Raw genomic sequence first — 25,940 nt, forward strand, 5'->3', positions numbered from 1 at the left:
AAAGCAGTGAGACTAGCTACGGCACTCGAGAGAGCTTGCCCTGACCCTCACCTGCTGTACCACTCGGGAGTATGTGGTCCTAGCACCTCACTTGGGCATCACAGTAGTGCTGGTGGTGTCAATGCAGGTGAGGTGGCCCTGAGGGTGTGAGAGCAGGAGAACTGACCCTGCCCCTTACTGCTTTCAGCGTTGGGTGGATTGGCTGGGGCAGTGCTGAAGAGCTCGCCCTGGTGGTGAGGATGTGGGAGAGTTGGCAGGCTAACCAACTTGGCTACCACCCAGGTCCAGCTCCAGGGCTCTGAGTTGACCCGTCCTAACAGCCACCCCATCTATGAACTGCTGGAGCTTGTGAAGGGTCCAGTCCTGCAGACACAAAGCTACAGGATCTCATGACACAAGGCAACAGCAGGGTATCTGAGAGGAGTCCCAGTGAGGATCCAGTATTGATAGTGGAGCAGAAGCCAGAGGCCTTGACCAGACCAAAGACTCATTGCAATGAACACTTACAAGATGTATGGATTATGTGACCCACTGTAGCACACTACACTTTCCACGATGAAATGGTTTTTAATTTTATTTGAGGGGGGGGAGGTTGCACAGGCAGAGGGTGGATATGAAGCGTTGGGGAGATGAGTAGTAATGGGGTGATGGGGTATGTGATGTGAAATCCACAAAGAATAATTTTTTTTTTTTTAAAAAGAAGTACTGATAAGAACAGTCTTAGCTGGGCCTGAAATCACAAGTGCTTGAAGCTGAGACAGGAAGATGTTGAGTTCAAAGCCAACCTGGGAAACCTATCAAGAAACAGTCTCAAAATAAAAATAATATATAATAAAGGGCTCACTGGTAGGGCTCTGCCTACCACAAGTGAGGCCCTGGCTTTAATCTCCAGAGCTGCGCACACGCATGCGCAAACACATGCAAACACACACACACGTCTGTATATGTTTAGTTAGGTGGAACTTTTTAAAAGATAAGTGCCTATTTTTGCTACTTTAATGTTACATTAGAAAAGAGAATAAACTGTGGGGCTGCAAAGGCAAAGGCCCTTCAAGAAGCAGATGAGGCAGAGGCACCACGGTTGCTATGATGGCCTTGCCCTGTAGGGAGCACAGGAACCACAAGCATACAATGGTCATCAGTGATGTGGTAATTGACAGCATCTGCCACCTGCAAGTAAAAAGTAAAAACAGAGAAGTTTAAAATAAATGTAACCTTTAATCCCAGCACTCAGGAGGAAGAGGCGGGGGATCTCTAAGAAGTTGAGGCCAGCCTGGTCCACAGAGCAAATTTCAGGACAGCCAAGGTTACACAAAGAAACCCTGTATTGAAAAACCAATCAAACCACCAAACAAACAAACAAGCAAACAAACAAAATTAATTTAAGGAAGCTGGAGAGATGGCTCAGCGATTAAAAGCACTTACTTCTCTTGCCAAGAAACTAGGTTCAGTTTCTAGCACCCATAGGGCCCTCACAACAGCCTGTAACTCCAGTTTCAGAGAATCCTGTTAAATGATGTTTTACTTTTTTGGTGTTTTGGAGGGCCCACCACTCAGCTCCCAAATAAATCACGCACAGAGGCTTATTTTTAGCTATGAATGCCTGGCCTTAGCTTTGCTTGTTTCTTGCCAGCTTTTCTTATCTAAATTATCCCATTCACTTTTCATCTCTGGGCTTTTATCTTTCTTACTTCTGTATGTCTTATTTTACTTTTTTCTCCGTGGCTGGCTGTGCAGCTGGGTGCCTGGCCCCTGAAGCTCTTCTCTCCTTGTTCTCTCCTTACTGCGCCTCCTTCTCTTTCTACTTATACTTGCCACCTGCTAGCCCCGCCTATCCTTGCTCCTGCCTCGCTATTGACTGTTCATCTCTTTATTAGGACAATCAGGTTTTTAGACAGGCACAGAACCATAGCTTCACAGAGTTAAACAAATGCAGCATAAACAAAAGTCACACACCTGAAAATAACATTCCTCAACAGGATTCAATGCCCTCTTCTGACCTTTGAGGGGTCTTACATGTGGTGCACTTACATACACTCAGGCACACACATACACTCAGGTACACACATACACTCAGGTACACACGTACACACATACACACTTACATACACTCAGGTACACATGTACACACTTACATACACTCAGGTACACACTTACACTCAGGTACACACGTACACACATAAGATAAATAAATACTTAAAACAACACGAAGAATTTAAGGGAACACTATCTACGACCGACCTCTTGGCAGTGGGTGTACGGTGTCTGCAGGTGAAGGGCTATCAGCAGCTACTTCAGATCTACATGCATGGCTACAGAACGAGGGACCCAGGAATCTCTGGATTGGTTGCCATCGGGAAATCAGACAACCGCTGACAAGAAAGTAGGCCACGAGTCCCCGGTACACTGGCGGTGAGAATGTACATTAGCGTAGCCACTGTGAAAACATGGAGGTGCCTCAGAAAGCTAAAACAGCAACTACTATATAAGCTATCTATACTATTCCTGGGTACATACCGAAAGCACGCCACAGACATACCTGCACACCTATGTCTACAGCCAAGCTATGGAAGCAGGCGAGATGCTCAACCACAGAGGAATGGATTACAAAAATGTAACAGAAAGACATGAAAGTAGGTGGGGATCAGGGAGGGTAATGGCCGTAAATATTAGCAAAGCACAATGACAGATATGTATCAAAGTGTTATTGTGAAAACAATTTTTATTACATTTAGTTGTGACGTGTGCATGTAGATTCCATGGCATGTGTGTGCAGTCAGAGGACAGCCTTCAGGAATGGTTCTCTCCTACCTAGGGTTTGAACCAGGTCGTCAGGCTTGGCAGAAAGTGCTGTTACTGAGCCGTCTCACTGGCCCCTTACGCCCATTTTGTACACTGTGCTGGTTAGTTTTTTGATTTCTTTGTTGTTGTTATTTTATTGTTGTTGTTGTTTTGTCAACTTGACACAAACTAGGGTCATCTTGGAAGACAGAACCTCAGCTGAGAAAAGGCCTCCATCATAATAGCATGTAGGCGAGCCTATGAGGGTATTTTCTTGATTGATGATTGATGTGGGAGGGTCCAGAACACGGGGAACGGTGTGCCATCTCAATGGAGCTGATCCTGGGAGATATAGGAAAGATGGCAGAAGGCTGGAGAGATAGTTTCGCAGTTAAAAGCACTGATTGTTCTTCCAAAGGACCTGGGCTTGTTCCCAGCACTCACATGGAGGCTCACAATCATCTATAACTCCAGATGCATCTAAAGACATTGCATGCACATGGTAGGCAAAATACCCAGAAATATAAAATAAGAGTAAGAGGGAAAATTATAAAAAGAGGCAGGTAGCTGAATGTGAGCCTGGAGAGCAAACCAGTCAGCATCGTTACTCTGTGGTCCTTTCTGCTCCGGGTCCTGATTCTGCTCCTGTCTGACTTTTCACTATGGTGGATGCTGTCAGGACACATAAATCAAATAGACCCTTTTCTCCAGAAGTTACTTCTTGTCATGGTGTTTATGACATTAGTGTGAAGCAAACTAGGACACACACTAAAAATCCTGAAAAAAACCATGTGGTATGTACACAGTGGAGTGGACTCAGTCCTAAAGGATTCAGGGGGATAGGTGGAACCAGAGACCGTCCTGGTGAATGAAGTGAGCCAGACTTAGAGACAGAGCAGTACATGCCATGAGCAGAACCTATATCTATATATCCATCTGTCTAGATGTGACAAGCAAGTGGAATAGGAATCATTTGGACACACCCACGAGCAGAGCCTATATCTATATATCCATCTGTCTAGATGTGACAAACAAGTGGAATAGGAATCATTTGGGAAGAAAGGGACTAGCAGGGGCGAGTTTCAGGAGACTGTAACAGGGAGACCATGAACAGAACACACGATATAAATGGGTGAGATTTCATAATGGAACTTGTTCATGTGTACGCCACAAGTGTGTGTGAAGCAATGGTCAGTGTTGACATTTGCTACTGAAGGTACCTTCCTTATGGGATGCTCAAGCACAGTCTTTTACCTCAGGGGAGGAGTTTTTTCTTCAGCATTAATTTCTGCTTTAGTTTTGTTTCCTGTAGCAGTGGCTAAATACCCCAACAAAAGCAACTTAATGGAGAAAGGGTTTATTTTTCTCACAATACCTGGGTACAGTCCATCATTTTGGGGAAGTCAATGCAGAGGGGACTTAAAGCAGTTAGTCACATGACATCATGGTCAGAGCAGAGAGCAATGAACGTATGCTTGCTAGTGCTCAGCTCATGTTCTCCACTCTCACACACAGCGGGACCCGTTCGTAGGGAATGGTGCCACCCACAACGGGCAAGTCTTCCCACCTCAGCTAAGGTGATCAAAACAACCCACACAGACATGCCCACAGGCCAGCCTGATCTAGACAGCCCTTCGTTGAGAACTCTTTCTAGGTTGTGTCAAGTTGGCAATTAAAACCAGCTGTCACAGTTTTCTTTGGTTTTGATGAGTCAGTATTAATTTCTGATAATTAAGGTTTATTGCTCCTTTCTTTTTCCTCTTCCTTTTCTTCTCTCTCTCTCTCTCTCTCTCTCTCTCTCTCTCTCTCTCTCTCTCCCCCTCTCTCTGTTGCAGGTATTGAAGCCAGGGCCTTGTGTATGCTAGATTAGCACACTACCTCTGAGCTACCTCCCCCCAGCCCTAGGTGATTAAAAAATTACATTATATCTATTTATTTAAATATTTAAAATTAAATTTATGTATTCATTTACTCATCCATTTATTTATTTAATAAGAGGAAAATCTGTGGGAGCTGGTTCTTTCTTTTTGCCATATAGGTTCTGAAGGACAAACTCAGGTCATCAGGCATGGAGAAAAAGCCTGAGCTATCTAACAAAAACCCTGTGGATGGTAGGGGTTGGTCCCCTTCATCTATAATCTTAGCAACTTGGCAAGTACCAGGCTAGCCATTGCCACATAGCCATCAGAATAAAGCAAACTAGGAATGGTGGGTTACATACGTGTAATCCCAGCCTTGGGCACTGCCCTGGTTCCACTAGAAATAAGGGACACAGCAGGGTGATAGAGTTAAGTCCACACAGAGGTGAGCAGCTTACCTAAGTCTAAGACTCCAGAGTCACATAGGACCTGAAGGCATCATCTCTCACACATCCCCCTCCAGCTCCCTTTCCTGGGCCCTCTCTGATCCCCCCGCTTCTTGGCCAGAGACGCGGTCAAAGCAAGTAAAGTAGTCTGCTTTGGCAGTACCTTCAGAGTTCCTGGTGGGAAATACAAACCAGTGCCAAGACCAGGGACAGAAGCTCTCCTGGGGTTTGTCAGCAGAAACCCAGGGCCTCTCCTTTAAGAGTTCTGGCCAGGTGATCCATTCGAAGAGACGAGGTGCCGGTGCTATTATGAAGCCCATCACACACACGGTAATTCAGAGTTTGAGTCACTACGTTCTCGCCTGTTGTTCCTTACCACCACTTAGAATGTTCTAAGTCTTTTGGTTTTTCGAGACAGGGTTTCTCTGTGTAACAGTCCTTGCTGTCTTGGAACTCATTCTGTGACCAGGCTGGCCTCGAACTCACAGAGATCCACTTGCCTCTGCCTCCCAAGTGCTGGGATTAAAAGAGTGTGCCACCATCGCCTGGCAGAATGTTCTAAGTCTTGTGCCACATGCTCGAGGTTTCTTCTTTCTCAGTTCTGCTCCAAATTGTAGGATCTGGAACACTAACTGTTCTATTCACACTCTTTCTTGAACTGTGGTGGTTGCTGGGAAGAGCTTGCATGGCATGATCTTGAACCACCTGCCAGACTTTGCGGTATTTTACAACATTTCCTCGATTTCCAGCAGAACCCAGAAATAGTGAGATTACAAAAGCAGAGAGTACTAGGGTGGCTGCCAGGGGGCTAGGGCAGGATAGTGTAGGGGAAACAGAAGATGTTGCCAAGATTCAAACCTGTAACTGTGAGAAAGTTCTGAGGAGTTAGTGTACATCATGGTGACTTGTAGAAGAAAGTTTCTGTCCTGCCTGGTCCCGCAGTCATTCAGTCCTAAATAAACATACAGAGGCTTATATTAACTATAAACTGTTTGGCCTATTGCTCAGGCTTATTACTAACTGCTCTTACAGCTTAAATTAACCCACAATTCTTATCTATGGTTAGCCATGTGGCTTGGTACCTTTTCTTAGTAAGCCATTCTCATCTTGCTTCCTCTGTGTCTGACTTGTGACTATGTCTCTATCTTTCCTCTTCCCAAAATTCTCTTAGTCTGGTCGCCCCGTCTATACTTCCTGCCTGGCTACTGGCCAATCAGCATTTTCTTAAACCAATATGGGTGACAAATCTGTACAGTGTACAAGAGCATTATCCCTTAGCATTATAATATTGTACTAGAGAAGAAAATAAGATAGGAGGAGACAGGTCTCAGCTCAGTCTCATTCTGAGGATTCCTGGATGCAGGATCTCCATTTTGGACTGAGGTAGAGGTAAGAGCCAGTAGCTGGCTGTTTTGCCTTTCTGACCTTCAGGTTGAACCCCAATATCTGTCTCCGGGTTTTTATTAGTCGTACTACAGTAACTGGAGTTAATGTTCTATTGTATACTTGAAATTTGTTAAGTAAACAGAAAAGTGTTTTCAATCTACACCCCCCCACACACACAAACATGCACACATGCACACACGGGCACACATGCATGCGCACACGCACACGTGCGCACATGCATGCACACACGCACACACATGCACTGGTGACTAAGGAGCTGATGGATATTATGTGAACTCTTCCTAGGGAGATGAGAATAAATGTCTACTCTCCCAAGATGGGGCACCAGTGACAGACGCTGACAAACCTGGGATTTACTGGACTTACAGAGCATGAGTGACCCAGAAACGTCTGTCTCAGCAGGGAGGATGACTTCCCTATAGCTGTCTTGGTGGAGTCTAGACTTCAGTTAACCTCACAGACTCCATGGCACCTCAGAGACCAGAGGTGACCTGCAACTAGGGTGGCACTAAACATAACTGAAAGGAGGTGTAGGAAGAGGCTGCCATCTCCAGGGAGGGTCTGCTGGACCTCTCCTCCGTCTGCGAGAGAGTGTCAGCAGGCTTTGTCTCAGGAAAGCTGCTTCTGGTACCGACGGCAGTGTGCTCTGAGGTCAGGGCTCCAAAACATGTTAAATGTTTTCTATAACAGAAGCTTTTCACAATGCCCATGATTACCAAACCGTCATGCTGGATACCCTAAATATGCACAGCTTTTGTCAAATAGATCCAAACAAAGCTGAAAACCACAAAGACTTCTACAGGAAGGTGCTACATTCCCAGTTCATAGAGAAGCAAGCTCAGGGAAGGTGCAGCCTGTGTGTGTGTGCGTATGTGCATGTGCGTGTGTGTGCAGTGCACAGCTGGAGCCTGAGTCCTTCAGACAGTCTAACTTTGCTTTTTGAGATATAGTCAGCTGTTCCTTTTGTCACTTTATCCGGGACAGCCTAAGCTATGATGGTAATGGCACTCTTGGGCTGAAGGCAGGACGATGGACAGTTTGGGGCTAGCCTGACTTACACAGTGAGATCCTGCCTCTAAAACCAAACCAAACCATGGCAAAAAAAAGAAAGAAAGAATATGTTTTTCTCTTCCTTCCTTCCTTCCTTCTTCTTTTTTCTTTTTTCTTTTTTTGAGGGGGCAAGGTCTCACAACTTCTCAACTATAGCCCAGACTGACCTAGAACTCACTGTCTAGCCCAGGATGGTTTTGAACTCTCAGCAGTGCTTCTGCTTCGGCATCTGGAGCACTTGGATTACCATGCCCAATTTATGAGGTTCTAGGGCTTGAACTCAGGGCCTCGTGGTGTGCTGCTAGGCAAGCCTCCTATCTACTAAGCTACAGCCCCTACCAGCATTTAAGTTAGCATTACAGAATAGTGAGGCTTGCTGTTATTTTCATACATGTACGCCATTATATTTTGTTCTTACTCATGCCCTCCCCCGTCATTCTCTTACCCCCCACTCCTTGCTGGTCCCCAACTCCCGAGAGCTCCCTTCCTGATTTCCTTCACTCTTTCTCCCCTTCAGATCTTTTTTTTTTTTTTATTAGGTCCCAAGAAATTCCTTCCCCCAAAGTCTGGCATTTAGACAAACGCCAGCAGTCCCTCAGGGACTTAAGTTCCTAAGTGCTCAAAGGAGTCCTCCTGATCTCTGGCAAAAGAGGCAAATGGCTTCTCCATTAACCTAGGCCCATGGTGCCTATCAGGTATCAAGGTCTATGTACCCTCTAGGCCCCCTCATTCCCGGCTCACAAGTACCTGTTGCAGAGTCCTCCTGGCGGGCATGCTCCGCCCCCTACCCTAAATCTCTCCTATATAACCCAGCCATTCTGGCTCCCCATTCTCTTGGTGCTCTGGGTCCTTCGCTACTCTCCCTGCCCCCTCTTTCTAGTGCTCTCCCCTCAGCTCTCTTTTCTCGTGGCCTGGTTCAGTCGGGGCCTTCCAGATGCCTCTGCCTGTGCTTGCCCTCATATCTACAATAACACCTCCCCTCACCCACACCTAGGAGCTATCATGGCCTTGTTTCCTCATTCACCCATGTAAGCAGAGATTGAAACATGTGCGTTTTATTACGCAATGCATGTTCTCTGTGTGCCCACACGGATCCATATCTGTTCTATCCATTCTTCTCATGCCATCTGGCCTCCCTGGGGTCATGTCTAACAATGGGCTGAGTTCTAGCCTGTTCACCCAGGAGCAGCAGAACTTGCTGATATTTTGCCATAGGGGAGGCTCCCATAGAGGAACTGTGGACTCTTCACAGACAAAGGTCACCACAGGCCGGAGGGAAGGTGGGGTTGAGTGAAGGGCCAACAAGCAGGTTTTGATAGGCATTCAAGACAACAGGGCTGTGTGGGAGGGTCAGCTCAGGTCTGGACAGCACAGGTACTCTGGGGTCTATTTTCTTAGAAATAGCAAAGTTAAGGCAGGTGTGGAATGTGAAGTCCAGAAATTTCTTCCCTGTGGCTCCTGATCTTGGTCGAAGTGTCTAGCGGCCCAGGCTGGAGTGGGGGACTGTTCAAAAACACTTATGAACAGCAAAAGCTTGAGAGCTTGTTATGTGAGGGGAAGAAAAAGAAATCCTCATTAAACAAGTAGTAGATCCTCAAAGATGACTGGCTATTGGAACACTTTACACCCGGATGCACGGCCTTGGTAGAAATAGTTTGCCGGTTCACATTGTATCTCTTATCCTCACAAAATGAATGTGTGTGCAGATTCTCTTTACTCTAAGCTGCTCGCTCGCTGCTCACTCCTCTCTCCGTTCTTCCCTCCTCCCCTCCCTCCTCCTCTCCCTCCTCATCTCTCTCCTCTCCTCCCACCTCCCCACCCCCTCCTCCCCCCTCCTCTTCTCCCTCCTCCCTTCTCTTTTCCTCTCCCTCCCTTCCTTTCTTCCTCTCCATCTTACTTCTCCTCAGGTTTTGAGGTCTCTCTATGTAGCCCAGAGTCTGGCTTAGAACTTGCAGTGACTCTCCTGCCTCAGTTTCTCCAGTTCTCTGATATAGATGTGCACCAAGAACCATGCTCAGCTCCCCACCCCCTCCTCTTCCATCATTTCTTCCTCTGGTGGTTGCCCAGGCTGGCTGGAATTTCTGGGCTCAAGCTGTCCTACTTCAGCCTCCTGGGTGGCTGGGGCTAGGGTGTGCACCCGATGTGTGCACGCTCCATAGTTTGACTCTTCAAATAGCAACCCTCCATTATGATGGGGTCCTTGGTCTTTCTCACTTTCCCTGACAACATGACCTTGCCCAGCCCAGCGGCAACAAAACAGACATGAGTACTGCTAATTAATACAGGCCCATGTTTATACCTGTTGACAGCTTGGCTGGCGATAATTAGCCTGGTACAAAAATAAGTTCTCTGGAAAGTGTGACCTATAGCAATTTGCCATAAAAATAATTGTAACAAACACCTCATCTGGAGATGATTAGGGGCATTTTATAACCTCCAACATCCTCACAAGGAGAACTGAACAAATGCGGTTAGGATAATCTTGTTCAACACTCATATATATGGGGACCAACTTTCAACTCAGAGAGGTTAAACATTCTAGCCAAGGTCACACAGCTTTGCTAGGTTCGTGCTTTGAGTCTCTAGCGGGGGCCGGGCAGATAAGGGATCTTTCGTTCTCTCTACTGAAATGTTTTTAAGCAATTTTTCTAGCTCAGGGCAAGCAGCCCCGCAGCCCTGTTCCCTATCGGTTTTGTGACTTGCTTGATTCATCCTCATTCTTCAACTTGTTTTGTTTTTTCGAGGAAGCTCCAGCTGTGTCCGGTTGATTGAGGAGACAAGCTCGTTTGGGCCAGATCCAGCAGTCGCCCCACCTCCTTGGCAGACTGGTGGCAGACAACAGCTGACGCCAGAGAGTTCCTCACGTGATCACCGCAGCTCCCTGCTTCGTTCCTTGTCCCCGAGAGTCAGCGTGGGCACTTCCAGGGACTCCTGTGGCGTGCACCAGGTAGGTATCCTAATCCCGAAAGTCTGCAGCAGGACAGCGTAGGGGGCGGGAGCGGGTGTGGGGGGGGGCGGGGATGACTGGAGGGAGGGGCGGAGCAGTGAGAAGTGGAGACGCGGCAAGCACTATCAGATAGACTTGGGACAGACTCTCTGTGTCCCTTCCGGGCTCTTAAAGTTGCGGGAACACCTACGGTTGGCTTCAAGTTGTCCCACAGGATCCTTCTGGTCCTTCCCCTTCTCTTGTTCCCCACCTGGGGGACAGCGGCTCTGCCCTCCCTTCCTCTGAGCTTCGGCCTCTTGCCCCATAACAGACCTTTCCCCTTTTCTCTCTGCTGACTTAGCTGTGTGCTTCGGGGCGTTGGAGAGACAATTAATCAGTGACAGGAAGCCCAGCTGCAGTCAGACAAGCCTCAAGGCCGGTCCCAGGAGTCTCCGGTCTCCCACCTGTGCCTGCCATGGTGCCACTGAAGGTGCTGCTGCTCCTGTCGGGAGTTCTGGGGGCTCTTGCTGAGCTCTGTGGTGAGTAACCAGCCACGGACTGGAGCCTGCTGCTTTCTGAGTCTCGAGGAGGGAGGGCTGCCTCTGCCGTCCCCTTGCTATATTTGGGGAATCAGAAGCTCCGGGTGGGGATGGGGGAGCTTACTTGTCCCTCAGGTCTCCTACAGATGTTTAGGCTTAACTGGATGTTAGTGCTTGGGCGTGCTGAGTGGATGCCCCCGCTCCCAGGATCTCCCCTCCCCCCATATCCAGCAATCCGTTCTTTTACTCACTGGACACATCGGAAACCTCTCTGGGGCAGGCCAGTATTTCGTTTGGAGAAAGAATGGGGAGTACATTGGTCTGATCCCAGCCCTCCTAGAGTTTATGTTCTAGAGAAGGCGTTGGCAAAGGCATGGGTTGCCAAACTGGGTTATCGTGAGTGATGCAGTCAACCTGGGGCAACAATAGAAAGCCACAGGGAGGGGCCCATCCACTCAGGGAGAGAGGTTGGAAAGGACGTGCAGAGACTGGACCCAAAGTAGGACAAGAAGCCGAGAAAGGAGGGAGTAGGGGGCAAGCATCCCAGGCCCAGGATGGTGCCTGGAGGCCCTGCCTGCTCTGCTAGTTGTCCCAGGGCTGTAGTCCCCAAGAAATCTCTTGTGGATTCGAGGGAACTCTCAAAGCATGACTGTGAGCCTCAGGTTCCAGGTTTAGGCACATTCATGCCCTGGGACCAGGCAGGAAGTGTAAAGCTATATGGCTCACTTCTCCCCTTCCCTCCACGTACCCTGCAAATGCATTCTCAGGTGACCTTGGGCAAACCCTGGGCTACAGGTGTCAGATGAGGAAGTCAAAGGGGCAGAGGGACCAAATGACCTACTCACGGGGCCCCAGCTCCAGGAGGACTTTACTGGACTCAATTCTTGGGATTTCAGGCCAGCCTTGTTTCTAGGCACCTGGAATCTTTGACCATGTCTTACTAAAGTACCTCATCCTTGGGCCCCAAATTACTATCCAGACAGTCCTCGGGGATTCTGCCAGGAAGCCAGAGATTCCCTTCTTGCCCGCTTCAGCCCCGAAGCTCCTTCCTTCACCATCCTGAGAGCTTTGGGGGTTTGGGGTGCAGTCCCTTCAACACTCCAGGCCTCCTGTGTCTTGTAAAGTGAGCAGAGGCTGTCCCTCCTGCCTTCCTCCTCAGTGCCCTGTGACCACACCCTGCCTGTTCAGCTTCAGGCTCTGTATGCAATGAAGTGGACAGGACCGTTCACTAAAAACCTACATAAAGAGGGCCCCTGGGCTTCTGTGTGCCCGTTGGTCAGTCCTCAGGTGAGAGGGCTGAGTAGCCCTGTGAACTGCACGCCCTAGTGTGGGGGTAGGAGACCTGTCAGGGTTCTCTAGAGGAACAGAACTGATGGAATGAACATGTATTTTAAAAGAATTTAGACTGGCTTGCAAGGTGTGGTCTTGGTGGTCCAACAATGGCTGTCTCTTGATGGAAAGTCTGAGAATCTCGTTGTCCAGTCGATGAGGGTGCTGATCTCTGCGACCTAATCTCTGCTGGAGTTCTGGGGGATTCCTGGAGATTGCTGGTCCTCAGGAGTATGTTGGGATCATGAAGAAGGTGGATTTAATACCAGCCCCAGCAACAGAATAGATGAATTTGTCCGTGAGAGTGAGGGCAAGCAGGCAAAAAGCTAAGTTCCCCCCATCTCTCTCGTTTTTTTTTTTTTTTGAAAGATTTATTTATTTATTTATTTATTTATTTATTTATTTATTATGTATATAGTGTCCTGCCTGCATGTACATCTGCAGGCCAGAAGAGGGCACCAGATCTCATTACAAATGGTTGTGAGCCATTATGCTCTGGAAGAGCAGCCAGTGCTCTTAACCACTGAGCCATCTCTCCAGCCCTTCCCCCTATCTCTTATCTGCCATCAGGAAGTTTGGCCCAGATTTAGAGTGCATCATCTTCTTGCTTCACGTTCTAATCTCACTAAGAAAACCCCTTAATCGAGCGCCCAGCAGCTTTGGGTTTAGCTGATTCCAGATGCAGTCAAGTTGACAACTGAGATTAACTATCATAGGAACCTTGCTTAAGGCCACTTTTTCTAATTTGAGTGAATCTGCCTGTCTCTTTCCTGCTAAAGAGAGTAAATTGTGTCATTTCCCCTTCCCAGGAGGTCCCAGGTGAGTCCTTCTTAGGGTGTGTGCACGCACGCGTGCAGGTGCAGGAGCGGGAGGAGGGGAGAGAGGGGGAACTGTGGTTGGCATGTACATTGAATAAAAATGTAAAATAAAGGGCTGGAGAAATGGCTCAGTGGTTAAGAGCACTGACTCCTCTTCCAGAGGTCCTGAGTTCAATTCCCAGCAACCACATGGTGGCTCACAGCCATCTATAATGAGACCCAGCGCCCCCTTCTGGCATTCAGGCACACATGGAAGGAATGTTGTACACATAATAAATAAATAAATCTTTAAAAAAAAAATGTAAAATAAAAGGGTAAGTTGTGGTTTCCAGCCCCTATCATGGGCAGGACCTCCAAGACAATCCAGTCTTCCCCACTCTGAGTTTGGGCCCTTCCCAAGGAAGGAAGGCAGCCATCGACTGGAACCCGGGCATGGCCCTGAGATTTCTGCTACTAGGGTATTTCTGTATCTTGGCTACAGATGTTCAGGCTAATCCCCAGTTGTGACAGGTTGTTAGTGACTGGTCTCCCAGTCAGAGACCCTTTCCACTGAAATAGGGATGGCAGAAAAAGTGACCTTTCAAGGTTTGAGTGGAGGAGTTTCCTCAGGCAGCTGGGGAATCAGCTGACAGAGTCCAGCGTGTGAAGATTTGTTGTGGAACATTCCCAGCATGAGGGTTGGAGTTTCGATCAGAGCAAGGGGAGGGGATTGCAGTCTGACACAGGCTTGGCTCTGAAGTACCATGAAAGACAGCCTGACTATGAACTTGTGATTTCTCTTCTGTGCAAAACAATGATGAAACTATCGACACCACAGAGCTGCCGTGAGGGTCTGGGAGCCTGGACTTACTACTGATAGGTGGGTGGTTGCCTGGCAATAACATCCTTTGATCTCACTCCATCAGCTCTCCTTGGCCCACACTAACTCCTCTTAGGGGATGTCTGTGTAGGTGCTGCCTTCTGTCATAGCAGACCTTTGTCTACACAGTAGGCGTGGGCTGTGTGGTAATGGGAACTGGGACATGTATTTCCCGGAGAAGGTTTTATCTGGTAAGGAGGTCAGAATAGTTGCTTGCTAGTGGCATAGCCCTGAGTCCTCCCTCACACCATTTTCTTACCTCAGTAATACCACAGATGGACAGCCAGCTGGTAGAGAAGCTGGGCCAGCAGCTCTTACCTTGGATGGACCGGATCTCCTCAGAACAATTGAACCCCAGCGTTTATGTTGGCCTGCGCCTTTCCAGTATGCAGGCTGGGACCAAGGAGGACCTCTACCTGCACAGCCTCAAGCTCGATTATCAGCAGTGCCTCCTGGGGTATCGCTACTCTCTCTCCTCTTTCCCCATGACTTGATCCATGTCATAAGAGATAGGAGACTGGGTTCTCTCATCTGGGTGTTTGTGGCTTTTTGACAAACTCTAGGTGTATTTTGTCTTCCTTGGGCCTTCCTCCATCTGCAGAGTGAAGGGGTAAGTGGTGGTACTAGGCCAGAGACGCTGACATGTGTCCTTTGTCCTGAAACTCATTCCCCTGATTCCTGAAGCAACACCTAATTCTTCGTGTGCTCCTGACTTGTGCCTGAGACAGACATCACTACTCCATAACCAGATATGCGATTGTATATTGGTACATAGAAGTAGTATCTAACTCATTCTGTAGTTTATTCATGTGCTAAAGACAGACGCTACTAATCCACAGCTATGTTCTTTCATGCAGAACCTAGAAGCAACATATTTCTGTGCTCTTTCTCCAAGGAGTGGCCATGAAAGAGAGGCCTGCTCTGGGGTGTGAGAGGTGAAGAATAAGAAAAAGCCACCAGTCACCAGATGTAGTGGTTCATGCATTTAATCCTAGCACTTGGGAGGCAGAAACAGGCATATCTCTGTGAGTTCAAGGTCAGCCTGGTCTACAGAGTGAGTTCCTGGGCTGCCAGGGCTACATAGAGAGATCCTGTCTTCAAAAACAAAAACAAAAACAAAAACAAAAAAAAAAAGAAAGAAAAAGAAAAAGGGGGAAAAAGCCATGAAATACCTTCCTGATTTCATTCCTTCTCAAGACGTAGATGCAGGGAAGGGAGAGGAATACCTTTCTGATTTCATCCCTTCTCAAGACGTAGATGTAGGGAAGGGAGAGGAATGCCTTCCTGATTTCATCCCTTCTCAAGACGTAGATGCAGGGAAGGGAGAGGAAATGTAGAGGAGAGTGCATGCCTGACTGGAGGTCAAGCCAGGAGATCTGGTAGGGGCACCCTTATGGTTCTTCCTGGAATTTAACTTTCCAAGTATCTGCGGCATGCGTCCCTACCAGCACAGCTGACTGCCAGTTCTTCTTTGTGACCTTAGTGGAGGTTGTTCAGTCCACGAGGGTCACACAAAGATGGGGGGCAGACCACCAAAGGTTCTTATACCAGAAGCAAACTTTATTCCAGGAAAAAAAATAAAAAATAAAAATAAATCTCCATGGGATACAAAAAACTTATCAGCTATCTGAGACCACAGCTGGAGATGGACTCATAAGGCTGTGGCAAAGGCCAGTTTCTGAACTCCTCCTTTTATAGCCAGCATTAGCAGAGTTTTTCAGTTAAACTAGTGTTTGTATTTAGTCCCTTGCTTTCCCTGCATTCCTTGGACAGCGTTTACTGAGGCTCTGCACCTCCCCTGACACTGCCAGTTTCGCAAAGCAGGGAAGGGTAGTGGACAATATAAAACCAAAATCAAAAGTCACGTACATCCCATCATTTAAAAGTTAACTCAGCTCAGATCAGTTGCTAGTCATGTGTGGCCAAGGGGTTATCTAAAAGCTGACCCTCAGTTTACAGAGGGCCGCTTCAGCCTCACAAACAGAGCTAAGGGTTGCAAAGCGGAGTGACCCACTGTTAATAGTTAATCCCTAAGCTGCTGAGAAAGCAGCTGACAGCCTTCTCTCAATCTCCTAGGCTTACAACTTTATATTTGTTTATTTCTACATTCCTATTCCTGGAATCTACATTTCTATATTCTTATTCTTGGGCTCTTCAGAGGTGATCCCAAGTCAGGCTTACCAAGGGGACGTTTCTCATAAAAGTGTATTGACTTGCCTGGTCCTAGGTCTGTCTCCGGGGATGACAACAGAGGTTGCCAGACCAAGCCTTCGGCAGGCCACCTGGCCCTCTACCTGCTTGCCCTCAGGGCCAACTGCGAGTTCGTTGGGAGCCGCAAGGGGGACCGGCTGGTCTCACAGCTCAAGTGGTACTTGGAGGATGAGAAAAATGCCATTGGTGAGAAAGATGCCATCTGAGTGGTTAGGGACCTCTGGGAGGGCTCATCAATTCGCTCTGTTGTTTGTAGTTTCGAGGCAGGCCTCAGATTTGTAATTGTTCTCAGTAAGCGGTGTTCTGGGTGAGAGTCAGAGCTTTGGTTTTCTTTCCAGGCCTCTTCTCTCCCCCCCCCCCCCCCCCCGGTTCATCAAGTCCTCCTAGAGCAGTGGTGCTCAGTCTTCCTAACGAGGCCCTAATGAGACAGTTCCCTCATGCTGTGGTGACCTCCAACCATAAAACTGTCATTGCTACTTCATAACTGTAATTATGCTACTATTATGAATCGTAATGTAAATAACTGTGTTTCCCAATGGTCTTAGGAGACCCCTGTGAAAAGATCATCCAAGCTACAAAGGGGTCAAGACCCACGATTGAGAAGCACTGATGTAGGGGCTCAGGCTGGACCCAGGAACAATCTGCCGGGCTGCTCAGTCACCAAGACTGACCTGTTGTCTAGCTCTGAGACACCTGTCCAGCCTCCTTTCCACTTACCCTTAGCCTCTCGATCAACTGTCCAGCCTCCTGCCTTGGACCCAGTCCCAACAGCTGAAGCAAGGCTTTTCACTATGAATCTGTTCTTCATGCAGCTTAAGTCCTACAGGGCCCCTCCATTCGCAGCCCCGGGCCCAGCCTGGCTTACCTCTTCTACTTTTTAGGCATTGGTCTGGTTACTTCTCTGTGTGCTCCAGCCACACTGATCTTTCCTCACAAGTTTGGGTATTCGTGTGTGCTCCTCCATCCCCTTCTAGATGACTCCTAGCTCTGTGCTCACTTCTCTCCACTCCCGAGTCACTGTTGTGAAGAATCCTCAATTTCCCAGCCATTTAAAGACTTGTGTGGCTCCAGGGACCTTGGGCCATACTTCTGTTATAATTGTGCTGTCTCACGAGTATTTGTTGGGCCGTCATCTACTCTGACCTCCAAGCACAGAACCTGGCCTACACTGGGACCTCAGCTAGGCACTGAAGGAGGATATGATGCCGTGGTCTCCATGGGATGTGTTGGAGCATGCAGACTGTGGGGGTCCCTGAGCTATGGGGCTTCTCTCTGGGAAGAGGCTGAAAGGGAAACCCCAAAGCCTGACATGTCTCCTTACTCCTTGCCTTTCTTGTCTCAGGGCACAACCATGAAGGTCACCCCCATACCAGCTATTACCAGTACAGCCTCAGCATCCTGGCACTGTGCGTCCACCAGAAGCGGGTCCATGACAGTGTGGTGGGCAAGCTCTTGTACGCTATTGAACACGGTCACCATGTCCGCCAGGGGCACCTCTCTGTGGGTGAGTGGACAAACCTAGCCTCCCCCAGCCCCAGGGAAGGCCTCTATGACCTTCTCCTATGCTCACCTTTCTTGCGAATGTCCTCATTAGACCCCCAGAAGTGAAATGGTGGGGGCTGAGAGCCAGCTGTGGAACCAGCCTTGGATCCTGACCCCAGCTCCATCACGTGTTCACTGCAGGGCGTCCCCTACTCTGCCAGTCAGGCTTTTCCTAGAAAACGGCCTCCCAGCAGCCTCTCACTAAAGGGTGCATTACAAACAGAGATCTGAGCACACACTGGGTGCTCTTGACACCAGTCAGCCTGGGGATCCTGATACCTGGATTCTGATCTTATTGTTGTATGTTGTATGATCTGGGGCCACCACAGTCAGTTTTTATCATCATGCTTCAAGGTCTCTGCTAGGCCTGGGCTCCAGGAGTGAGCGGGTAGTGTTATGCCCCAGTTTCTGGTCCCCAAATGAATTCACGGAGCCGGATTTCCAATACAAATTACATGAGGGTTTTAATAATATTCAAACTTAGTTTGGACCAACACCTTTCCAGCACCCCAGCATGGTGGGTGCAGAAAGTGTGGCAGGGGGTCCTTGGAGGGGAGAACTTTTAAAGGGGAAACACCATAATCAGGGGAGTTCATGTCCTGTCATCTTGAGATTGGGTAAGGAGGGCATAGGGTAAGGTGGTTTCTGAAACCACTGGTCAGTTTTTGGGTGCGAAAACCTAACGAAGAGCCATAAATTACTGACAAGGTATCTTCAAGGACAGGATACCTCCCAAGAATATCTGGACCTCATTAAATTTTATGGCCCTGCCCCCTGTCTCCTTAATTGGCTATTTTTAGGGTATCTGTTCAAATTTCTGCTATGACAGCACATTTATGGAGCTGAGATCGCCCCCACTGCCCCCCCTCCACTCATTATATGGCTTAAGATGAATCCCCTTCTTTAAAATGGAGTTTGCAAAGTTAGGTTCACACAGTCGGGACTCTTTGGGGGAGGGTGGGAAACAGGAGGGTGGTGGTGGTGTTTGGTAGATAATTGTCCAGAGACACCAGGGCCTTTGTCAATAAGAGGCTTGAACTGTCTCAAAGGCTTGCAGAGAAACAGTGAACACATTACCTATAGGAGGAGAAGAACTTAAAGATTCCCTCCCAGGCCCTGGCTGCTCCTCCTGTCAATAAATCAGACTGCCTGAAGGTAGATGAGGCAGCTGTTCCTGGCCAGTTCTCTGTGGGGCAGGAGGTTTAGCCCAGTAGCACAGCACCAAGAATGCCCGAGGCCCTAAATCCAATACCCAGCACTACAAAAAACAATATGAATTAATTAATCAATAAAATAAAGCTCCCTCTGTGATCCCAATGTGCATCCTGGTTGGGGAGCAGGTTCTTTAGGACCCATCCTCTTGTATTCTCGTCTTCAATCTGTCCGTCTGTCCTGCTGCTCTCAAGACACTCAGTGACCCATCAAATTCATTTGTCTAGACTTGAGAGGTTTCCTGGGGCTTAGTATGTCCAATGTTTGGATTGGGGAGTCCTGGATTGGTACCCCAGATGTTCCTGAACCCCAAAACTCACCTAGCCTGGTTCCAGCAAGCTATCCAGTTCATCCTAGGCTCTATCCCCCAGACACAGAAGCCATGGCTGGCTTGGCCTTCACCTGTTTGGAGCGTTTCTTTTTCAATCCTGATTTGAGACCACGAATCACCATGGCCATTGAGACAGTGCGAGAGAAGATCCTGAAGGCCCAGACCCCTGAGGGCAACTTTGGGAATGTCTACAGCACCCCACTGGCACTACAGGTGGGAAAGAGATCCTGGAACCATGACCACTCAACAAGCCAATGGAGGGTGGGCTGGTCGGAGGCTGGAAGACCTGGCTCTTCCCCAGTGATTGATTTACCTCCTCCTTCTCTTCCCTACAGTTTCTGATGACCTCCCCTGCTTCTGGGGTAGGGCTGGGTGCAGCATGCCTCAAGGCAAGGGCATCTCTGCAGACCAGTATCCAGGGCGGGGCCTTCCAGAATCCTCTGATGATTTCACAGCTGCTACCGGTGCTGAACCACAAGACCTACCTGGATCTTATCTTCCCAGACTGCCAGGCACCCAGGGGTAGCTGAACCCTTTCTGTTTCCTGAGTAATCTGCTATCTGTGGGTCCCGGTGATGGGCGGTCGGTTGGTTCTGCTTTGCTGAGGCAACAGGAGTGCGTGGGTGGGTCTGCACAGGACACGGCAGCTTAAATGAGGTCGCAGCCTTTTGATACTCATGGTGTGGAGACAGATACCAAATAAGTCCTCTGAGTGGTATCCACTGTGGAAATGTTTTGAGTGAGTGGATGGAGAGATGTATTAGCCAAGGTTCTCTAAAAGAGCAAAGTTTATAGAATGATTTATTAGACTGACATATAGCATATGGTCCAGATAGTCTGACAGCATCCGTCTCACTCTGGAGAGGTTGGAAATCCCAGAGTGTTGCAGTCCGTGATGGGATGTCTCGGCAGTCCCATCGTGGTGCAGAAGGCCTGAAGGATTCTGGACAGCTCTGGCCTTCTGTTTACACTGGAAGTCTAAAGAAGGTGGTTCCAATATCAGCGAAGAACGCTGTAGGAGCTGCATAGAGGAACTTGAGAGTGAGGGCAAGCAGAGGCTGCTCCTTTCATGTTCCCCATCTGGGCTGCCATCAGAAGGTGTCACCCACATTTACAGAGGGTCTTCCCCATTTTGAATAATCTGATCAAGAAAAATCTCTCCAAAGAATACCCAGAGACTTGCATTTTAGTTGATTCTAGATCCAGTCAGGTTGACCAGTAAGATGGGTCATCCCAGATGTGTGAATGAATGAGTAGACACAGTTGGTTCATTTTGATACCCAAGGAGCTTAATTCCCAGCACTGAATCACTGGGCACCATCTTGGTGAAGAACTTGAAGGAGTGAGTGGGATTTGCCAGAGCAGCGGGAGGAGAGGGCAAAGGCAAATGCGCAGATGATGCAGGGCTGGGGGCATCATCTTGGAACTGAGCGGGTCTGGGAGAGTGAGCAGGAGAAGAATACTGCACAGAAAGATGAGTCCGTCCATTAGAGTTCACCAGGAAGTGGCATGAACAAGCGGAGAGGGTCCTATGAGGTGTGGTGTAGCAGATAGGTGGGAGGCAAGAAGCAGAGACACCAGCAAGGGCCAGGGGGACTGGGTTAAGAGCCAGGTTTCCCCCGGTGGGTGTTCATTGACTGAGCCACTATGGGGGAAGGCCATGGCCATATGGGCCGCGGTGTCCAGGGAAGAAAGTAGAACTCGGCTCCCCATCCTCGTGACCATTGCTCTTCCTGTCTCTCTGGTGCAGTCATGTTGGTACCCGCTGTCGAGGACCCTTCACCGGCCCATATCCCAGAGGTCATCAGTGTCACGCTGAAGGTCTCCAGTGTCCTGCCACCATACAAACAAACATTTTTTATCCTTTCTGGGTCCTCCTTGGAAGATGTCCTGAAGATGGCTCAAAACATAGGAGGCTTCACGTGAGACTCCCTCCCCACTTCCCAGCCCTCACCCCGCTCAGCCCTCCATCCTTGAAAAGGAATCACGGGAGAGATGGGAACAGACAGGTTTCTTAGGAGAAGTTCTGGCTTAATCTCTGCTTCTGCTGCCTACACCCTTTTCCGACTGGTGTTTTGAACCTGTGGTGTTTAGCCTGTGGTGTGAGCTGTGGACCACCACTGTCATTGAGAGCTTGCTCTAGAAGCAGAGACCCAGCCTAGGGATTCCAGTTCTTCTACCCCCATCCCAGCTATCGAGCCAGGACAGTTTTTCAGTTCGGACTTGAGATATCCCGCCTCCTCTTGGCCCGTGTGAGGAGCCGACGGTCATTGGTGACATGCTCTGAGTAGGTCTAATGCCTGGCAGCAGTGGGTACTCTAGGAAGACTAATAGTATCAATTCATCTTGATAGAATTTTGCCATTAATAACCCTGAAAAGCTAGACAACGTGTTTGTCCCCTTGAGATTTGATGGTCCTGGGAATGAGCATTTCTCAATTGCTGCTCCTTGCTGGGCCCTGGCTATACCTGGAGGTGGACATGGCTCATCGGGAGGGGACCTCTGGCTCAGAGAGGTTGAGTTCTTTCTGCTGGCCTGCTCGTTCCCCTGAATTCTTGCCTCATCTTGAGAAATCCGTGCTTTCTGTTCCCAGCAGTAGTTCTAGGGAAGGCTGACAATGGGGACCATTTGGTCATTTGGGTCAGCAACTCTGAGACCAGAGCTGCATCAATACCACCACATTTCATTAATTAATTAATCTGGTTTTTCAAAATAGGATTTCTCAGTGTGGCACTGATTGTCTTAGAACTCTCTCTTGTAGATCAGGCTGGTCTAAAACTCAGAGATCCACCTGCCTCTGCCGCCCGAGTGTTGGGGCTAAAGGTGTGCGCCTGACCATACTACTGTCTTTAAGGGACAGAAATGGTCCCAGTTTTCAGTTTAAGTGACATCTCCTCCCCACATCCCTGCGGAGGACTGAATCTGGAGCTTTGACAGGCTAAGCGGAGATCTACCGCTGAACCGTTAGATTTTTGCTCCTCACTTGGAAACAAAGTCTGTACTAGTCACAAACCTCACTGCTATGACAAAAGGCCGCACACAGGCAAACTGGAGAGGGAAGGACTGGTGTGGGCTCAGAGTTCTGGGGGAAATAGTTCATCATGGTGGATAACTGAGCTACATCTCTGGTCCCCACATTTAAAAAAATCTGAGACAGAAGTATTTTGTTGTTTTATTGTGTTTTTAAGTTTGAGTCAGGGTTTTATAAATTGCTCAGGTTGGCCTTGTTCTATAGTGCAGGCAGGCCTCGAAGTCTCGGTGCTCTGCCTCAACCTCCCAAGTAGCTTGGATGACAGGCCAGAGTCACAAACCTGGCTGGTTTAAATTTCTTGGAATGGAGGCACTCCCTCCCTGTCTAAGATGGAATTTGCTGATGAGCCCTTTGGAGGGACAGAGTGCATGGTCTATGAGGTGCTGGCCAGGCCACTGGTGGTGGTGTCTAGGAGTTTACAATACATTGAGTGCTGGTTGGGCCGCTGATGAATGGTGTCTAGGAGGGTTGGAGAATGTGAAGTTGGAGGCAGGAGGCTCAGAGAAGTCTGTGTGGTGAGTGAGAAAAGCACCTTTCCATGCCAGGGCCTTGAATCTAACTCCATTCCCTCCAGAAAAGGGCAGAGTAGAGAGAAGAATCAGATAGCAGCGCAAGCAGCCTGCGCCCTCAAAGAAGGAAACGCTACCAAGTGAGGAAGCTGGAATGAGACCCTGTGCCACTGCTCTCTGCCTCTGGCCCCGTATCTCTGAGCTCTGGTCTCACACTCTGGTAGCTCAGTTCCATCAGCTCTAAACACCCACACCCATGCCAAGAGGCCCATAACTGCTGAGGGACGATGGTGGATAAAACCCAGGTGGGCAGCATCAGTGAAGCTGTAGAGAAAGTGTGTGTGGGGGGAGTCACGACCTGCAGTGAGATGGCCTAGGAAGCTGGCCTGGTTGGCCTTCTGTTGCTCTGAAAAACCCCACAGTCAAAAGCAACTTGGAGGTGGACAGGGTTTATACGATTTGCAGGTTATAGACCATCACTGAGTAAAGGCAAGGCAGGAATTCAAGGCAGGAACTCAAGGAAGGAACTCAAGGGAAACAGGAACCCAGAATCACCAGCACTCTGGCAGGGTATGTTGTGGGGGTCAATTATCAATCAAGACATGGCCCAAGGAACACCCACTGGCCAATCCGATGGAAGCATCTTGTCAATTTCCTCTTCCCAGGGGTCTCTAGTTTGTTCCAAGCAAATTTAAACTAACCAGCCCAGAAGGACTAGGAGAACAGCACCCGAGGGCAGCCAGGTTTCTGCTGGTGCGGGTGAGCCCCCTGCTTTCCTCCTTGGGGACAGCAGTCACTTCCTCTCTTTTCTATTTTCTAGGTATGAGAAAAAGCCCTCTTTGTCAGGCCCCTACCTGACATCCGTACTGGGGAAAGAAGTTGGGGATCGAGAATTCTGGCAACTCCTCCGAGACCCTGACACCCCCCTGCAGCAAGGTGAGTCTGGTGGCCTGCCACCCTGGATACCTCCCACCCTGATCCTCACCCCTCACCCACTTTGAGATAAGGCTGCATCAATCCAACCCAGCCTTTCCCCTGAGCCTTCCTGGGCTGCAGCTTCAGAGATGCATCCAAAGCATGCGTGTTTAAAAGAAAATCTCCATTGGTGATGCACACCTGTAATCCCAACCCTCAGGATATTGGGGCAGGAGGATTGCTGTGAGTTTGAGGCTAGCCTGGTCTGTATAGCCAGACCCTGTATCAGCCACTGGCCCTACCAAATCAAAATGAGTCACAAATAGAACTGTCTCTGGACGCCTGGGTTCTCAAGGGACCCTTTTACTTCCTCCAAGTTTGTGATATTATTTCTAAATGGTTAATTTAGATCTAGGAATGATTTAGGCCTCAGACCTGATGATCTTCCACTATGCAAATGATCTTCCCCTGAGCCACACCCAGCCTGGAGACTGATTTTATTATCCTCCAATTTTCTCCTATGAGAATCTGGTGTTCACCATGCTAGTGAGTGACAGAGCTGGGACTTGAAGCCAGGTATCTGCTGGACTCAAAGGTCACTTCTGGGACATTCATTAATGACACCCCTGAACTACACTGAGACAATCCCTCTGTCTGACAACTCTATTTTGAAGATGGTGATCCTGTCCCAATTTCTTTCATGCTGCCATTCAACTGTTAGTCCCATGTCTACCCATTGGGGGCACTCTCTCTACTGTGAGCTTGTTAGTCCCATGTCTACCCATTGGGGGCGCTCTCTCTACTGTGAACTTGTTAGTCCCATGTCTACCCACTCGGGGCGCCCTTTCTGCTGTATGAGCCTGTGGCCCGGGAGATCCTGCTATGGCTGGATGAGAGTCTCCAACTGGTTCTGCACAGCTCCCAGCTTCTCACCACCAAACCCGGAGTGGGTCTTACAGATGTGGCTTCAGGGTAGTGGTCACTTGATGTGGTTGGGGGTGGGACGTTGTCCTGCTAATTCCCTTCGTTCCATTTGTTTCTGCAGGCATTGCTGACTACAAACCCCAGAACGGGGAAACCATCGAGCTTCGGCTAGTTAGCTGGTAGCCTTGGGCTCCCTCCTGATGTCCTTGTACCCTGCTGCCACCTCAAGTGCACTTGGAGCAATGTCCCTCAGATCACTTCCACTATCTCAGCAAAGAGAATCCTAAGCTGGCCCTGCCTAACCCAGGGGCCTTTCATAAAGGCTGTAGCAGTCTAAAGAACAGGCTGCCCTTGACTTCCTCCACACAGGAAGTCTGCTGTCCGTGGGTGTTGCGGACCACTGCTCTGGGACTGGAGTCCTGCAAGGAGGCTCCCACTGCCCAGGGGCTGTGGTTCTGACCCCCACAACTCTGCTCTCTATTGTCAGGGTGGTGTTCCCAGAGCTGGTCATAAGGCAGCTGCTGGCCAGCCTTCAGCAGGGCCTTCCAACATAATTAAAGCCTGATTTCCCTTTCCTGGCCGCAGTGTTCTGATGTCTCATAGTCATTGCCTGGGGTGAGGAGCAGAGGTGTCTGGGAGTCCAGCAGGACTTGTGAGCGTTCTCCTGTGTGTCAAGTGTGAAGTGGCACAAACAGAGCTGATTACACACACCTTTATAAATATGACATGGAACAGCCCTGGGGGGTTCATCATTTTCATCTCCTCCCAGTTCCTGTCTCTGCCTGGAAGTCGCACCTATTCTCTCCTGCCTAGTTATTGACCTTTCAGCTTTTATTAAACCAATCGGAAGGTGACTTAGGCAGAGACACATCTTTACAGCGTACAAAAAGATTATCCCACAACAATTTTAAAATCGGAAGTAATACTTTTTAATTGAAAAAAGCTTGGTGGATAATGGGTTAAAAATTCCAGAGGAATATAATTCACAAGAAGTCCAAATTCCTCCTCTTAAAAAAGAGAGAGAGTGTGTGTGTTTGACTCAGTTTCCCTCCTATAACTCTTTTTGGAGAAACTATCTAAATGTCCCAGATTTTGGTCCTCTGCCTGGAAGTCCCCTATCTACAGTCCCTGTCCTTCAACTTGGGCTGCTCAGCAGCGATCTACCAGCTCCCACGGCATCAGAGTCATCAGAGGCAAGTGTGACAATGTAGATTCCTGGTTCATCCGGGACGGAGGTCTGATTCAGGTCTC

General features: G+C 48.8%; 1 protein-coding gene across 1 annotated transcript; it reads left to right on the forward strand.

Moving 5' to 3' along the window:
- Positions 1 to 10,404: 10,404 nt before the first annotated feature.
- Positions 10,405 to 25,262, forward strand: Tcn2 (transcobalamin 2). Its single transcript, XM_057773143.1, has 10 exons — positions 10,405 to 10,490; positions 10,831 to 11,008; positions 14,279 to 14,471; positions 16,242 to 16,411; positions 17,568 to 17,729; positions 19,351 to 19,523; positions 19,646 to 19,832; positions 21,061 to 21,232; positions 23,671 to 23,786; positions 24,811 to 25,262. The coding sequence occupies exons 2-10, from the start codon at positions 10,945 to 10,947 to the stop codon at positions 24,870 to 24,872; spliced, it is 1,299 nt and encodes a 432-aa protein (XP_057629126.1). The 5' UTR covers positions 10,405 to 10,490; positions 10,831 to 10,944; the 3' UTR covers positions 24,873 to 25,262.
- The last annotated feature ends 678 nt before the right edge of the window (positions 25,263 to 25,940 follow it).

Source organism: Chionomys nivalis, chromosome 6 (genome assembly GCF_950005125.1).
Source record: "Chionomys nivalis chromosome 6, mChiNiv1.1, whole genome shotgun sequence".
NCBI lineage: Eukaryota > Metazoa > Chordata > Mammalia > Rodentia > Cricetidae > Chionomys > Chionomys nivalis.

Bases quoted from the DNA above. Each gene is read 5' to 3' on its own strand.
- Tcn2 (XM_057773143.1), top strand. From the start codon at position 10,945: ATGGTGCCACTGAAGGTGCTGCTGCTCCTGTCGGGAGTTCTGGGGGCT. The intron at 17,730-19,350 runs GTGAGTGGACAA...TCTATCCCCCAG, and splicing joins CCAGGGGCACCTCTCTGTGG to ACACAGAAGCCATGGCTGGC. The intron at 21,233-23,670 runs GTGAGACTCCCT...TCTATTTTCTAG, and splicing joins CAAAACATAGGAGGCTTCAC to GTATGAGAAAAAGCCCTCTT.